This window comes from Limulus polyphemus, unplaced genomic scaffold (genome assembly GCF_000517525.1).
Source record: "Limulus polyphemus unplaced genomic scaffold, Limulus_polyphemus-2.1.2 Scaffold3937, whole genome shotgun sequence".
Lineage (NCBI taxonomy): Eukaryota > Metazoa > Arthropoda > Merostomata > Xiphosura > Limulidae > Limulus > Limulus polyphemus.
In genome coordinates this window covers 2,470-18,238 of record NW_013669547.1, presented here as the reverse complement: position 1 = coordinate 18,238, position 15,769 = coordinate 2,470, and the positions used below count along the sequence as shown (strand labels likewise).

The following is a 15,769-nucleotide window of genomic DNA, read 5'->3' as shown; positions in this document are numbered from 1 at the left end:
TTTTTCTTCGAATCACCTACCATAACCAAGGCACATTATTGAGAAATTATTCAAGATTTTGTTTTTGTCACCTTACGCCTTTTAATGAAGATGGGAACATTGACAGGGAAATAGATTTGAACGAAGAAGTTTCGTAAAGAGTGCGAACGGTAGTGTGATGTAAAATTACTCATGCTAGAAATTTTCATAAAAGTGACCCCAAAAACGGCGCTAACTCGATAACCCATGGCCCGATAAAGTTTTGTAAAGAGCGCAAACGATAGTGTGAATGATTCTTTGACTGAGAAAGCAAGCAAACAAACAAACTCAGAGCTTTAGTAGTATATAGATAGATTCTTCAAGATCTTGTTTTTGTCATCTCACGCCTTTTAATGAAGATGGGAACATTGATAGGGAAATAATATAATAATCAATGCTCAGTTAGAGGTTTTCATTTATAAAATTTTGTTGTTGTTCTCAACTTGATTTTTATTTTATTACCCCGTCTCCATAGTTACTATTTGCAAATAGTCAATAATGTTGTAGGTCCATTTTATTGTTGTTCTTTCTACACGCCTTTATAGCACATTTTCATCTCATCATTTAATTTCTGTTGTGCATATATTGTTGTATCAAAGATATTTTAAAGTGATTCATCAGGTGGAAAACGAATAGATAGATAGATAAACCAATATGTGGCGACATCTAGTGTACCTAAATTCATCTAGAAATTTTCATAAAGTGACCCAAAAACTGGGCTAACTCGGTAAACCGTGGCCCCAATTTTAACGAAACTTGTTTTATTCTGTCTATTCTCATTTCATTACAGATATGGCTGTTTTTGCTGTATTTAATTAGTAACCCGAAAAATGGGGCTAACTTGGTAACCTGTGATCCGATTTTAACAAAACTTGTTTTATTTTGTTTCTATTCTCATTTCATTAGAAATATGGTGGTATTGTGTGCCATTTTTGCTGTATTTAATTACAGACAAGCAAACAAACAATCTCAGAGTTTTAGTAATATATAGATGAGTGTCAGCTTTTTTTTTAACACGTGTACCTAAATTAGTAAAAGGGGGACACAGATAAGTCTTATGTACAATACTATTTATTTACATTAGTTTTAATGCTTCATACAATTTTTATTGCACTATTTAATTCAATAAAGTGGCCTAGCACATGACATTAGGCTTACTAAGTGGCTTTCAGGCCAATGGTTACAAGAATCGTGTCTATTGTATAGCATTCCCAGATTTGTGGTTTGTTTTAATTCCGTTGTTTGTTTGTTTTCTGCAACAGCTACACCTATTCACTTTTCCATAAATTACTTCTCACATCACTATTCATTCTACAATGACATACACAGTTTATAATTTACTATATCCAGTGGTATTTGAACTTTGACTGAAGCTATTCTCAAAGCTGAGCTTCATTCATAGTAGTTGTGAAGATCACATGATGCGAGGTCAAAAAAAGGAGAGGAAACACAGACCTTTAACAATAAAAATATCACAAGAAAAACAAGACTTGGTTATTTGTATTCTGCAGAAACAATATCTTCTTAACAAATAAAAATTTATACTTTGGGATGGGCAGAAAAATTATAAAAAATATGCCGATGCATTGTTTACATGCAAGACTCCTCAAAGCTGTGCAGATGTGTAAGTTTGAACATTTAAAAATTTTTCTTTGCAAATTACACTTAACAAATGTCACAAAATGGCAAAATGTCAATTCTAAAATGCATCTAAGTGAAAAGAAATTCTGAAATTTAATATGCAGGCATGCACTTGACACCTAAAGGTGTTCACTGGTCTGAAATTCAATATGCAGGGATGCACTCAACACCTAACAGTGTTTATTGGTCTGGAAAGGGTTAAAGGTTAACACTGAAATTTAAAAGTTACATATGGAAAATTAACAATTTTACTTGCTTAATACCTAGCTTTTCCCCTCACAACTCTAACCTAACAAGTGTTATTAACATACTTAATATTTCCTGAGAACTAAGTAATGCTTTCCCCTCACAATTCTAACCTAACAAGTGTTATTAACATATTTAAGATTTCCTGAGAACTAAGTTAAGCTTTTCCCCTCACAACTCTAACTTAACAAATGTTAACACATTTAATATTTCCTCAGAACTAAGTAAAGCTTTTCCCCTCACAACTCTAACCTAACAAGTGTTATTAACATATTTAATATTTCCTGAGAACTAAGTAAAGCTTTTCCCCTCACAACTCTAACCTAACAAGTGTTATTAACATATTTAATATTTCCTGAGAACCAAGTAAAGCTTTTCCCCTCACAACTCTAACCTAACAAGTGTTATTAACATATTTAATATTTCCTGATATCCTGAACAGTGAAGTCCAACTTTAGTCTACAACTTTGTCAAGATGTGAACTGTTTGCTGAACTTACCCCATCCGGCCATAAGCCTTACTGTATGTTGAATCAATACGAATAGCTATTTCACAGTCTTCTATGGCTGCATGGTGGTCATTTAACTTACTATGGGCAGCTGCCCTAAAAAACAAATAATAATTAATCAACAAATAAGAACTGTATTTTTTAAACACAGTCAAGTCACTGTACTTTCAAAACAGATTAGAACAGATAAGTAAAAAAAGAATAAAACCTAATCAAAACTGAATAAAAAAAAGGATACAAAGATTGAAGCAAATAAACAAAAATCCTATCAAGCTATTGAAGTTACTACAGTATTCAAGTTAATTGATACAATAAAATGGACTTTAACATATACTTTTGTAAAAACAACACACACAAAGATACCAAGAATAGCTTGTTTCACTTGAAACAAAAATCTACAAAATTACTATTAATGTTAAGCCTAAAAACAAATAAATTTATTCAATGTATTTATTTACAGAATTTTTGGAAATGATTATACAACTGTTGATATCAAAGTTACCCCTGTACATGGCACACCCCCCTCAAAATAAAAGCTGTAAATAAAAACAGAGTACATTTAATATTTTCTTTTGAAGTCACATGGTCATTTTTATACAGTTCAAACATCCATAAAAAGTGCTGTGGGAATGAAGAGGATGAAGCAAAGGTTCGAGAAAACAATGCAATGAATCCTGTGGTACCAACAATTTTAGTGATGACAAAGATTTATGTGAAGATGTGAATGATTAACTTAGTATATTACCACATATTAATTTTCAGTAAATTTTGTAAAATTGACACAAACAAAACAATGTCATTTACAGATTTCGAAAAATGTTTAATACATCGACAGTTGTTTACTTAGAAACTATTCAATACATTTCATTACAGATGAAGTAAAAAAAAAAAAAAAACTAAACTTTCTCCAACTTAATCTTTCAATATTTGGCGTGTATTATATTCAAGCAAATATGGTAACCCCAAAATTTGTTATTAAGTGACAATAACCTAATGTGACTTGGAAAACTCAGGAAACACTGGTTTCTATTACATGACATGTAGCCACCCTACTGCTTATGCACATTTCTCATACAAAACTTGTAATGAATTCACTGCAAAATAAGCTAGAAAAGAGGAGCAGGAAAAAACATGCTACTTCATCCTATCTTGTGTACCTTCACTTATCAACCTACATATGTGTTTACTTTTAATGTCTTAAATATTAACCATACTTTTGACAAAAATGAATATCCTACAAACACCAAGACACCTTTAACTTTAACCTTTAAATAGGACGATCTACCTTCCAAAAGCACGCTTGGATTATGTAGTTTCTTGTTTTATCTTATTTGTGATCTTATGTGATTTCTTAATATAATGAACCTACAATTTATGATATCTCTTTATTAACTTTAAATCTTTATCTCTTGCTTTGGTTCAAATTTGAGCCAACTGATGTTTTTTCAGCACTAAACACTATTATTACAGGTGGTCAAATTCTATAATTTTGTAAAACTACTATTTTGGGTAAAAATCATTATTTAATGTCATATTCAGAGTCATAGCTGTGGATATCTGGTGAAGCAGTTTCTTACTATTACACAACTTTCAAATTAGACTGGTTTAATTCAAGGAAAAAATTAATGTTTTAAAAAGTTCTGTTTGCAAAAACCTAATTAATCAACTGTTCTCTCCTGCTTTCAACTGTGACTCAAGTTTAACCAAATTATAATTGGCTGATGACTAGACTGCACTCAACACTTATAGCAAATCTGTGCAAGTAGATGCATGCAATAACAATGTGTATAATTTTTCTGTGACCTTTAACCTAGATCTATCAAATTCCAGTTGACTGATTTCTTTTGTACAATATATTCAAAACTGTGTATAAAGACCCAATAATCAAAGGACAATTTTAACTGAAAGAAATAAATCGTGATTTGTTATAACTTTGAACCTAAAATTATCATACAGTTAAAGAAATAAGTAAACATAATCCTGATGACACCCATTTCATCAAAAAAAAAAAAAGATATATATACCATCAGAGGTATGTGCAACCAGCTATCCTATTATTAATTCTCAGTATAAAGGCTAAGTTGTTTTGACCAACCTTTTAACCACTGTGAAACTATACATTATATAACTCTCAAGAAGGATAGTCAGCTATTCAAAAGCACTCGAGTTTTGGGTCTTTTTTGAAATAATTGCACCTTTTATACGTGATCCTGTGTGTTAACTCTTTTATGAAAAAAAAAAAAAAAAAAGAGTATCTTTATGAAATTTGGCAAGCTTTTAATAAACATTAAAAGTTTATTTTATACAAAAAGTCATAATGTTTTGTCTGTAAATACACGGAGTCATTACTGAGTCAGTCTGAGTTTAAGATGATCTTCTCGCCTAACAAAAAAAAAATAGAAAATCACTTTTCATCTTAAAGTTTCAATTTTATTTGCATAACTTCTAAAAATCTCCTAAATTAATATCAAAAGTATGATAAAACCTTGTATCTTGTATTTTCTCTATCCTAACACAAACTGTAGCAAAATCATCAATGTACACTGAAATGAGAAACTGAACAATATGAAATAAAATCAAAAATACCTAGAATGATCATACAGTTTAACAGACAGTGCACCTGCCAAAGATATTTGCATGCCATTAGCCTTGAGGCAACCCCCACCTAATTACATATACTTTTATGTGAATTACATCACTACATGATGATGTCATCATATGAAAAAAGCACTCCACCAATAGGAGGGTGACACACCGTCATGCACAATAACTCTCCCTATACACTTGTACTCATGACAATTCATTCTTTGATGAAGCAAGTAAGAAAATGTGCACTGGAAGTGGGGAGGATGGGTGGGAATTTGTGAAGAGGTGAGCTGATATTGGAAATATATTTTCAAGTAAGGTTAACCTCCAATATGATAATTCACATCTGTAGGAAACTGCATCTAGTCTTATCCAGGGTATACTCTCCACCCACATAAGAAAGAAGGAAGAGGCAAAAAAGCAAAATTTGTGTCATGAGATGAGCGGAAGGTGAACACGACATTCCGAGTACTTGTACACAAGTTGTCAGGTGATTTTCATGTTAAGACTAACAATACTTTTCTTCATCTGAAAATTGACAAATTTCATTTGAATAATCTCTAAAACCTCCCAAATAAATTTCAAACGTTTTTTCAGTAAAAATTCATGTTATCTATTATTTTCTCTACCCTAACTTTAACCACCACTTAAAAAATAAATCTAAATTACCCTTTTATTTTATTTTTTAGAATGACTTCAAGTTGTAACTGGAAACTAGATTTGTTTATCCTTAATAGTTTAAAGCTCGTAACAGTATACATCTGTTTCTACCTAAATTTTATTGCTCTTTGAACCATGTCTAACTAATAATCCCTCTACAAAAGTTGTAAATCATTTGGGGAATGTGTAGCTCAAGTTACCCTATCACATTAGGTAACAACTGAGCTACTTGCAAGTGTACCTTGTCAAAAAGTATTATTTTTCTTTATCTTACCTAACTGACCTAATCTAAATTAATAAGTTTCTAATTTTTACATTTTAGTTATTTTTAATATAATAAATAAAGAATGCACATGAAAAAACAAGAAATACATTACTTATCTGGGTCTTTTTTTTTCTGTTAACAGATGATAAAACTTTTAACCCTACTTTTTTTATACTAACTAAATACATTAACCAGTTTAATTTCAAGTTCATGGTTTTTATCAAACAATTTAAAATATTTACGAATTACCTCATAATCTTAAGGCAAGACACTAGAAAGTAAATTTTCCTATTATTTCTTTCACACACGTCACTTACACTACACTAAATAATTTTCATTTATTATTAAGTAATGCACCTAAGAACACAGAATATTAACATGTAAAATGCAGAGAATGTCTTTCAAATATAATAATTTTTCTGGCTTTCTAATTATGTGAGGAAAGCCATTAAAATTTCAGCTGAGCCCATTGATGTGTTTCCCATGGGAATAAAGTTTGAACTGGAAGTGAAATAAAATTTTCTGTACAAAAAAACATCATAAAATTTCATTTGATAGATTAAAACTTTGGCTTTCTATTGGTTATAAATAATATAATATTTAACATTGGATAGAACTATTGGCAATTTGTGAAAAAGAAGTGATGGGTGGGTGTGGCAAGTAGGTCTGAATTTCTAGTTTATGGTTCCATAAACAAACATGATTGAAGGCTATAAGAAGTATGCTTTGCCTAACTAATATCTATATTATAATAAGTAATTTACATTAAATTCCGTACATCTTGGAGGAGTGGTATATAAATAAAAAATTAAAGAAGAAGGAAGACCTAGAGAGAAATTATCACAATTTTCATACTAGGGGTGATTGAGGATTTTAAAAAATATTTTCTTACAAAATTAAGAACTTAAAACTTATATAATATTAAATCTGGTTTATTAACTACATTTTGATGCCAAGTTTATTTGTATACCATAATAATAGCTTAATAAAATTTTGAATGTAATTGTTAAAGGTCAAGAAATGTGCATTTTGACCCCCTCATACAGATAGGGTTAATTTAAACATTTAACAATAATATTATGTCATAATAAATATTGTCACACAAGAGTATAAGAACACAGATCTTACCTATTACAGTAATATACAGCATTACTACCATCCAACTTAATAGCTTTAGTATAGCATTCTATCGCATCAGTATATTTTTCAAGTTTCATAAGATTATTTCCTATAAAAAAAAATTAACCAGTTAAATTTCAAGTTTGTGGTTTTTATCAAACAATTTACAATTTTTACGAATTACCTCATAATCTTAAAGCAAGACACTAGAAAGTAAATTTTCCTATTATTTCATTCACACACATCACTTACACCACTTCTCCATCCATTACTTATCAAAACGTTATATGACTAATGAATCTTTTATATAACCTTGAAGACCCTGTAACTTCTTACCGATCACATCAAAATCAATAATAGTTACATGTATCTTTAACCTAAACTAGTTTCTAATTTGATTCAAAAGTCCATCCATTAATTTTTTATATTTTTTCATGATATCAGCTTCACCAGATAATTTTATAATAATTCTCAATAACAACCGATACTTAAAATATTAATTTAAGATTTGCAGAGATTAAGACTAATTCTCAATAACAACCGATACTTAAAATATTAATTTAAGATTTGCAGAGATTAAGACTAATTCTCAATAACAAACGATACTTAAAATATTAATTTAAGATTTGCAGAGATTAAGACTAATTCTCAATAACAACCGATACTTAAAATATTAATTTAAGATTTGCAGAGATTAAGATACTGCCAACTGTCTACTTCAAGTACCATAAACTTTTGCCCTTGAACATAACTCACATTATGTTTCTAATCAATTCCTCCCCATAATAACAAAAGGTCCTAAAAGTTTTAATTTAAGCTTTGATATCATTAATGGTTAACTTGATATACCAGAAACTTCTGTCCTCTAACAAGATATTCTGTTTCTAATCAATTCCTCCCCTTTGGTATAATAATCTTAAAAATAAGATCAGTCAGTCTCATACTTGTATAGTAATAAATATAAAGATAAAAGAGGTTTGTAGAATTTAATAAAAGAAATTCATTTTAACCTGAAATATTAAAAATTAATTAAAATCAGTTTTCACTTCTTCAGAAAATATTAACATCACAGAAAAGTGATCTACTTTAAAGCTCCAATTGCAAAACTAAAAAAACAAAAGTTATGTCCATGCTAGATGTATTTACTATGATGCCAGAGATGATGTTTTTTGTCAACTTATTTCACACAATTACCTTCATTTTTTAGTTTTTCTGCCTTCTCTTTGTCTTGTTCAGATGCTTGTGGTGGTAAAGTAGATGACAAACCATCACCCTGAAATAGAACACAACAACTTAAGCAACATATAACTTATAAATACACCTTTAGAATTCAGTTAATTTGACAAATAAATCTTAGAAGTTCACTTGGATACCTAATTTTAAATACTGTGTGTATTTGTATCAAATTCAAATTTTATAGATCATCAGAATTTTTACTTCTTGCTTTACTGCTCAAATTCTTAAACAGTCAGACATAAATCTCTTGATTGGTAGCGAAACAACCAGATGTTGATTTATCTTCTTGCTCCACATAGAAAAATAAATGTTATGACATAAATTGTATTTTATCTTACTTTACAGTTCACTGTGACACACTATAAACTGTTGGAATGCAAGTTTCAATGACAAAGGTTCCAGTTTCTGGAATATATATAGAATTACATACAGTCTGTATAAATGTATCAATGTTGATTTACGTTATTTCACTAAATTTGCCCCCAACCTGAGAAGTAGAAAATCTGTTTACAATTCATGCTAATATAACAGAATATATCAGTAAAATTAAAATGTTTATGAACTTTTACTATTATCTGCTGAATTATTATTCAATATATGGCAAATAATTTTGCAATCTGCAACATGAAATCTCAAGATATATCATGCTTGTTCTGATACATCCTGCTAAGAAAATTAAGATAATCACACAAATATTTACTTAAATGTGATAATCATGATAACATAAAAATTCCTATTTCTTCAATGGAATACTTTTCATCGAATACACCTGGTTTTTTAACAAACTATTCCAATGCAAGTTAATTTAAATAATTCAAAACAATAGTTACTTTTAGGTTAGAAACTTGGACAACTAGGTTTTAAAAAGTTATGAACAAATGCTTATGCATAGAAATAACCAGGAAACTTGATAGTTTGAATCATTTAACATGAACCACAACTACCAGTAGTAAAAAAGATCTACATACCAAACACCACTGTCGCTGTGTTGCATCACTAAAAATTTCAAGAAGAGATCGGTTGGTAGTGACCGAAGCTGTAGTGGGGCTATCATGGCGAACTGCATACGCTGTTTCTAGACACTGTATAGCAACTTCATAAAAAAAAAAACAAACACAAAACTGAGTATTGTAGCCAAGAACACACACACACACATAAAAACAGGACATCTTTGTTTTGAAAGGAAATGTTAACATAAAGCTAGATTCTGGTGAGGAATATATTAACCAACATTACTGGTGTAAAACTTACTATGTTAACTTTGTGTTTGTATGTAACATATCCAATATATATATATATATATTGCAACAACTGGGATTAGTAACATTAATTAAATACTCAAATTTTATAAAACCTATTTTCTGATACTATCAGTGCAAAATGATGTAATCTAAATTATTTGTTTAAAACATTCGCTATAAGTTTACATGTTTATTCTGTTTGAAGTGAAGAGTAAATTATTTACAGAAATTCTTAATTTCACCAACACATTTTAATTTTTGATAGTACATCTTTTGTTCCTTTTTAAGAATTATACCAGTGTACACATGTACACTACAATTGGACATCACGAGTTTCAATAGCAAGCACAAAAGAAAATACCAAAAGATTTCCTCATAGATTCAGAGAAAAACAAATCAAGTTAGCCCCAAAAAATCACTAGTATTAAATATATCTCAAATATGACAGAGACTATAAGAGAAGGTGAGTATTGATTACATGCATACAGGAAGAGCTGTGGTGAAGACATCTGAAATTATTAGGTCCACAAGTCATGACAGCAGGAATATAATATTGAGGGTCCAGTTGGTTGTTTAATCCATACATAGTATGTTTAAATAGAAATTTTATTTTTCTGTATTAAATGAACTTTGTGTCCTTTAAAGCTATATACAGAAGACTTTAACATGTATACACAATAATTAAACAGCTGGTTCACTGTATAATACTGAACAATGAATTCGACTAAATCAATTTAGGATACTATATGGTGAAGAAAAACAGACTCAAAACCCCATAGATATTATAAACACTTTAAAGATAACACATACACCATTCCCATTTTTAATACAGTACCTGGCATCATTACAACATCATTTGTGTGTTAATCTTACTGCAGTCAATGTAATTGGTTACTTAACCATGCTGACTACAGATGGTTCAGTAAGTCAACACTAAAACAATATCAAAACTAAATTATCTAAATACTATGTTTCAGTCTCAAGAATAAGTTTGTAATTCTTATAAGCTGAGTAAATCTTTTCAGATGAAAGCTTTACTACAATTTCAATAGACCATGAATAACAATTATACTTTGATACACTCTTTCAGTGTTTATGAAATGTAGCTTGTAGTATTTCTGTACATTTTTGTCACACATTCCTACCAGCAGAAAATTTTATTTTTAAATTTGTCTCAAATGTTTGCAATATTCATGAGTAAAGTGCCTAACCTTGCTTTTCCTAAAGTGCCTAACCATGCTTTTCCTGGAATATAAATATGATGAAATTCTTCATGGTTTTAAGTGTCACTTTTACTTTAGCTACTATACAGTTAGCAAAGCAGAATTATCCATGTAGGCAAGTGATTGGGTAAAATAAACTGGCCTGTAAGACCAGTGGGTCACTGTGAGAACTGGACAATATAAAATATTCATACAAAACTTGAAATACTTGGCTGCATAATTCTGTTTCATTAGTAAATAACACTGATGTTTAGTGTATTGGAAATAGGCCACTGGACTACCATGACCAATATACTTAGTAAATATACCAACATCTCACTTCTACATACCTTCAAGACTTTCCTTAGCATCTGATGGTCAACATCTACTTTCATTTCTACATACTTTCAAGACTTTCCTTAGCATCTGATGTTAAATCTCCATTATGAAGCTGGTCTCCAAGGAACTGGATGATAGCTGCTACAAGTCTCTTCACTTCAGACATATTACTGAAAACAAATTTATCAAAAAAACAGGCTTACACATAAAATGTCCAGAAATTCTTATAATATTAATAAAACAGGCCAATAAAACCTTACTAAAATATGTTTCAGTAATTGCAAAAATCAGGAATATTAAGTAATTATTAACAATGGAAAGGAAAAAAAATAAAAGTAGACAAACACTATTAAATGTAAAAAAAAATTAATACAAAAATAAAAATACTTACTACATTTATAAAACTATAAAGTGAAAAAAAAATCAGTCTTTGTGCCAAAGTTCATAAACTAAAATATATATGTGTGTGTAACCCAAATCTAAAAATATATGTGTAACCAAAATATAAAAATATATGTGTAACCAAAATCTAAAAATGTGTATGTAACCAAAATATAAAAATATGTGTAATCAAAATATAAAAATGTGTGTGTAATCAAAATCGAAAAATATACGTGTAATCAAAATCTAAAAATGTTAGTAACCAAAATCTAAAAATATATGTGTAATCAAAATCTAAAAATGTAAGTAACCAAAATCTAAAAATATATGTATAATCAAAATCTAAAAATATGTGTATAATCAAAATCTAAAAAATATGTGTAACCAAAATCTAAAAATATGTGTAATCAAAATCTAAAAATATACATGTAACCAAAATCTAAAAATATGTGTAACCAAAATGTGTGTGCAACCAAAATCTAAAAATATATGTGTGTAACCAAAATCAAGAAGTCAGAAGAAGCTAAGTTGGCCTGCTGAGCAACAACCAAAACATAAAACAGTAATGATCCCTCACTTGAGTACTATTTCTTTAAAATCCAGTGACAATCACAAACAGTGTACATTAATTGGCTGTATGTTTGGAGGTGGTGAAATGAGCATACATGGTTCTTGAACCAATTTAAATATGTTTTGAGTACTCATTTATAGTAATATGTTCAGTTTTTGTCACCTATTACACAAAATATATTAAATTACATCAAAAATTTCAGATACTGGCTACCAAAATAACTCAAGTTCAAAACATAACATTATGAACAAAACATGGAAACATTTGACTCACAATTTTTCAGGAAATCATCTATTAGGTCATTAATCATCCCAAAAATAATGTACATCATGTATAATAGTTAAACAAATCACCCAAAGGTCACGTTAGTGTAGCTTATATGATGTGTAAAGTTTAGTATACTCTAATCTCTTATAGTGATGGCACATGATGAGACACACATTTGGCATGTAATGCTGTTTGAATACAAGAAGGGAAACAATGCCTCTATAGCCACAAATAATATCAAAGAAGTTTATGTAAATGTTTTGAATGTTTGTATGTGTCAAAGATGGTTCAGCAAATTTCGCTGAGGTGACTTTAGCCTTAAAAACTGTATTGGTAGGGGCAGACATGTTGGAATTGATATTGATGCTCTGAAGATGCTCGTTGAGTCTAACCCATGGAAACACACTCATGAAATGGCCCTGAAATTACATGTCTCTCATAAAAAAATATGTAAACATCTAAGAAATATGGGAAAACTCTATAAAGAAGGTGTTCGGGTGCCTCACGAGCTGTCCAATGATAATTGTTTCCAACGTGTGAATGTTGCTTTGTCTCTTCTGGCACGTAATGTGCATGAACTATTTTTGGACAGAATTCTCACTGATGATGAAAAATCGATTCTCTATGCAAATATTAAATGTCAAAAACAATGGCTCAGTCCTAGATAAAAACCACTTCCAACCCTAAAACCTGGACTCCATCTGCAGAAAGTGATGCTCTGCATTTGGTGTGACATCAAAGGAGTTATTTATTTTGAACTCCTCAATCCACACTGAACTGTCAATGCAGAGATCTATAGCCAGCACTGGAACATTAAAATCAAGCCCTTCATCAGAAACACCCTTCACTCATCAATTGGAAACTTGTGTTCTCTCTCATCCTATTATCTTCTGAATATCAGTGACCTTTATTCTATCAGTCCCTTGGATAACCTTGTAAACTTCAGTAAAATCAAATCTTAACCATGTTTTCTCAAAAGGAAGTAAATGATCTTAACTCAGTAAGATAACCCTTCCATCATAGAAATTATCCAAGATGTCCTACTCTGAACCCTTTCCAATAAGGAAATATCCTTTATTAAACAAGACAGAAACACAATATTCTAAAAGAGGCCTAACTAGTGATTTGTGTAACTAATTACTCTTTGCACATGTAATCAATATACTTTACTACTGGCAAGGGAATATTGCCTTGGGCACTTGAATGACTTACATACCACTATGTCAAGATATTTTTTCTTCAGTCAAGCTACTGAGTGGGTTCCCATGTAATTAAATGTGATCCAAATTATGATAACCCTTGCTCTTACCATAATAAAAGGTAATTTGCTAACTATGTTTCCAACTTACTAGCTGATCCAAGTCATTCTGTAGAACTTAATGTTCTTAATAAACTTGTTTCGTCATCAGCAAACTCTGCTTTTTTACTAGCAATTTTCCTAACAATATTGTCAATGCAATTAGAAAAATTATATGCTCAATCATTGATTCTTGAAGCATGTCACCAATAACAAATGTCCAGATGCAGTTTGATTGGACTTCATTAATGACATTTTGCTTTCTTTACCTTATGTACTTAACTCATCTTGTTCCAACCCCCACTTATACTCTTTTCTTAGTAAATATTTTGTGTTGCATCTTACCAAAAGCCTTTAGAAAATCTAAGTGCACTAAATCTAAATTCAGACAAGTAACATCTACAGAAAAAAGTTAAGAGACTCCCAAGATAAGATTTTCCTTTAGTGAATCTAAGTTGGTTTTCTTTTATAATATTTTACCAAATGATTTTACAATGCTTCTTTTACAAAACTTAGAGTTTTTTTTACACTACAGAAATAGTTTTCATTTTATCAACCAGATATTTCTCATAAGTCCTTTTAAATTGCAATTTCTTTTTTAGTCAAGTCCCTATAGTTCCATTAATCTTCCATTTAAACTTTGGTACATTCATATCCCTGACTTTTTCATTTATGTCCCAAGTAAGCCAACTGTGTTTGATATTCTGTTATTCTTTTTGGAATCATGCCCATCTCTTTATTGTTGTGTAAAATATTGGTTATATTTATTTATTCTTTTTTCATAAACTAGTCAAAAGTTTCCTTTCTCCATATGTCTTTACATTTTTAAGTTTTTTATTCCAACCACATATAATAATCACTACTGTGTTGGTACAGCATCACACTTCTTCTTTGACATCAATCGTATTACACATGTCTGAAAGCTATTTAGTATTGTAAAGAAATACAGGAACTAGACACTTTTGCCTAGTAATAGTATACAAAAAAAGAAATATTATGGGCAAGAAATAATTATTTGAATGCATCATGACAAAGATTTATAGTCAAGTGTTACTATTGAATGTGAAAATGGTCCATTTGACTCTAGAGTATAAACTGGGGAAAAAATAACCACAAAAAATAAAGTGTAGTTAGTGAGATATGAATTACATTTACAGTAGGCTGTACAATCAAAACTAAGCATTTGCAAGTTTTAATATATATATATATTTTATCTTAAAGCATTGTGGCCAACAACACCACTTTTATACCTACACTAGGCCTAACCAACTTAAATTTTACACTATTATTATTAATATTATCACTAATGCACAAAGACATTAAGCACTACTCATTCTTACTTTAGCCTATAACTGGGTGATACCTGACAAGCGCCAGCTATATTTCAAAAACTTAAAACTTTGTAATATCAAAAACAAAACTAAACTAAAGGAAAGCTAGAAGTAAAAGATTAACCCTTAAGTTACACTAAAAAAGAGGAGTCTAAAACTAAAAGTAGAACGATCTTGGTCAAATTAAAATTAATAGTGATAATAACAAATACAGAGTAATACTATTACTAATTAAATTTATAGTGACTAATAATAATCAATATTATTATTAATAATATAATAGTAATAATATTCACAGTATTAGTAATACTAATACCCTCCACCGTTACGTTATGGTCTAAATAATTAAAATGTGCATATTTTCATTACATAAGTATACGCTTAATGAAATAAACTGTAAAACAAAAGAAAATAAACAAACTCCTTACTTAAGTTTTCGTTTATAACAATAACAGAATAACTTCGTCGGTTTCGGTCTCTACTGTAATAACTAATATCCTTCTATTTGCCAGTCAGAGTTAATCGCGTAATTAGCGCCATCTCATGAGCATTATTACAAAGAAAATTAGTGAATATTAAATTGAGCACGAAAATAAATTCCTATTTCACGATATGTAAATCAAAAGGTAGAAACTTAGCAAACAGAATGTAATGGATCATTTAAAAGGAGTTTGATAATATTAACATTTAATATGGTAGAGGTTATAGATAAAAAGAAGGTAAAACTGCAGGACATTTTATTAATATAAGCTTATTGAAAAAAGGTATTTGTTTTCCTTATGATGATTTTTTTACTTTTCACTTTAAAAATATTGTTGCGTCAGCGAGTCACATGACACTGTGACGCAACGTTTCTAGAAC

At 29.8% G+C, this 15,769-nt stretch overlaps 1 protein-coding gene across 2 annotated transcripts in view; it reads right to left on the bottom strand.

Annotated features, from left to right (window-relative positions):
• Positions 1-15,454, bottom strand: part of LOC106470314 (small glutamine-rich tetratricopeptide repeat-containing protein beta-like) — a 29,576-nt gene extending 14,122 nt beyond the window's left edge. For both annotated transcript variants that reach the window (XM_013930861.2, XM_013930862.2), the window contains exons 1-6: positions 15,337-15,454; positions 11,128-11,231; positions 9,248-9,372; positions 8,238-8,316; positions 7,053-7,152; positions 2,405-2,509 (exon numbers count right to left, since the gene is read on the bottom strand). In XM_013930861.2, coding sequence (XP_013786315.1) covers positions 2,405-2,509; positions 7,053-7,152; positions 8,238-8,316; positions 9,248-9,372; positions 11,128-11,227 — 509 coding nt within the window. In that variant the 5' untranslated portion in view covers positions 11,228-11,231; positions 15,337-15,454. The remainder of the gene's footprint in view (positions 1-2,404; positions 2,510-7,052; positions 7,153-8,237; positions 8,317-9,247; positions 9,373-11,127; positions 11,232-15,336) is intronic.
• Between the last annotated feature and the right edge of the window lie 315 nt (positions 15,455-15,769).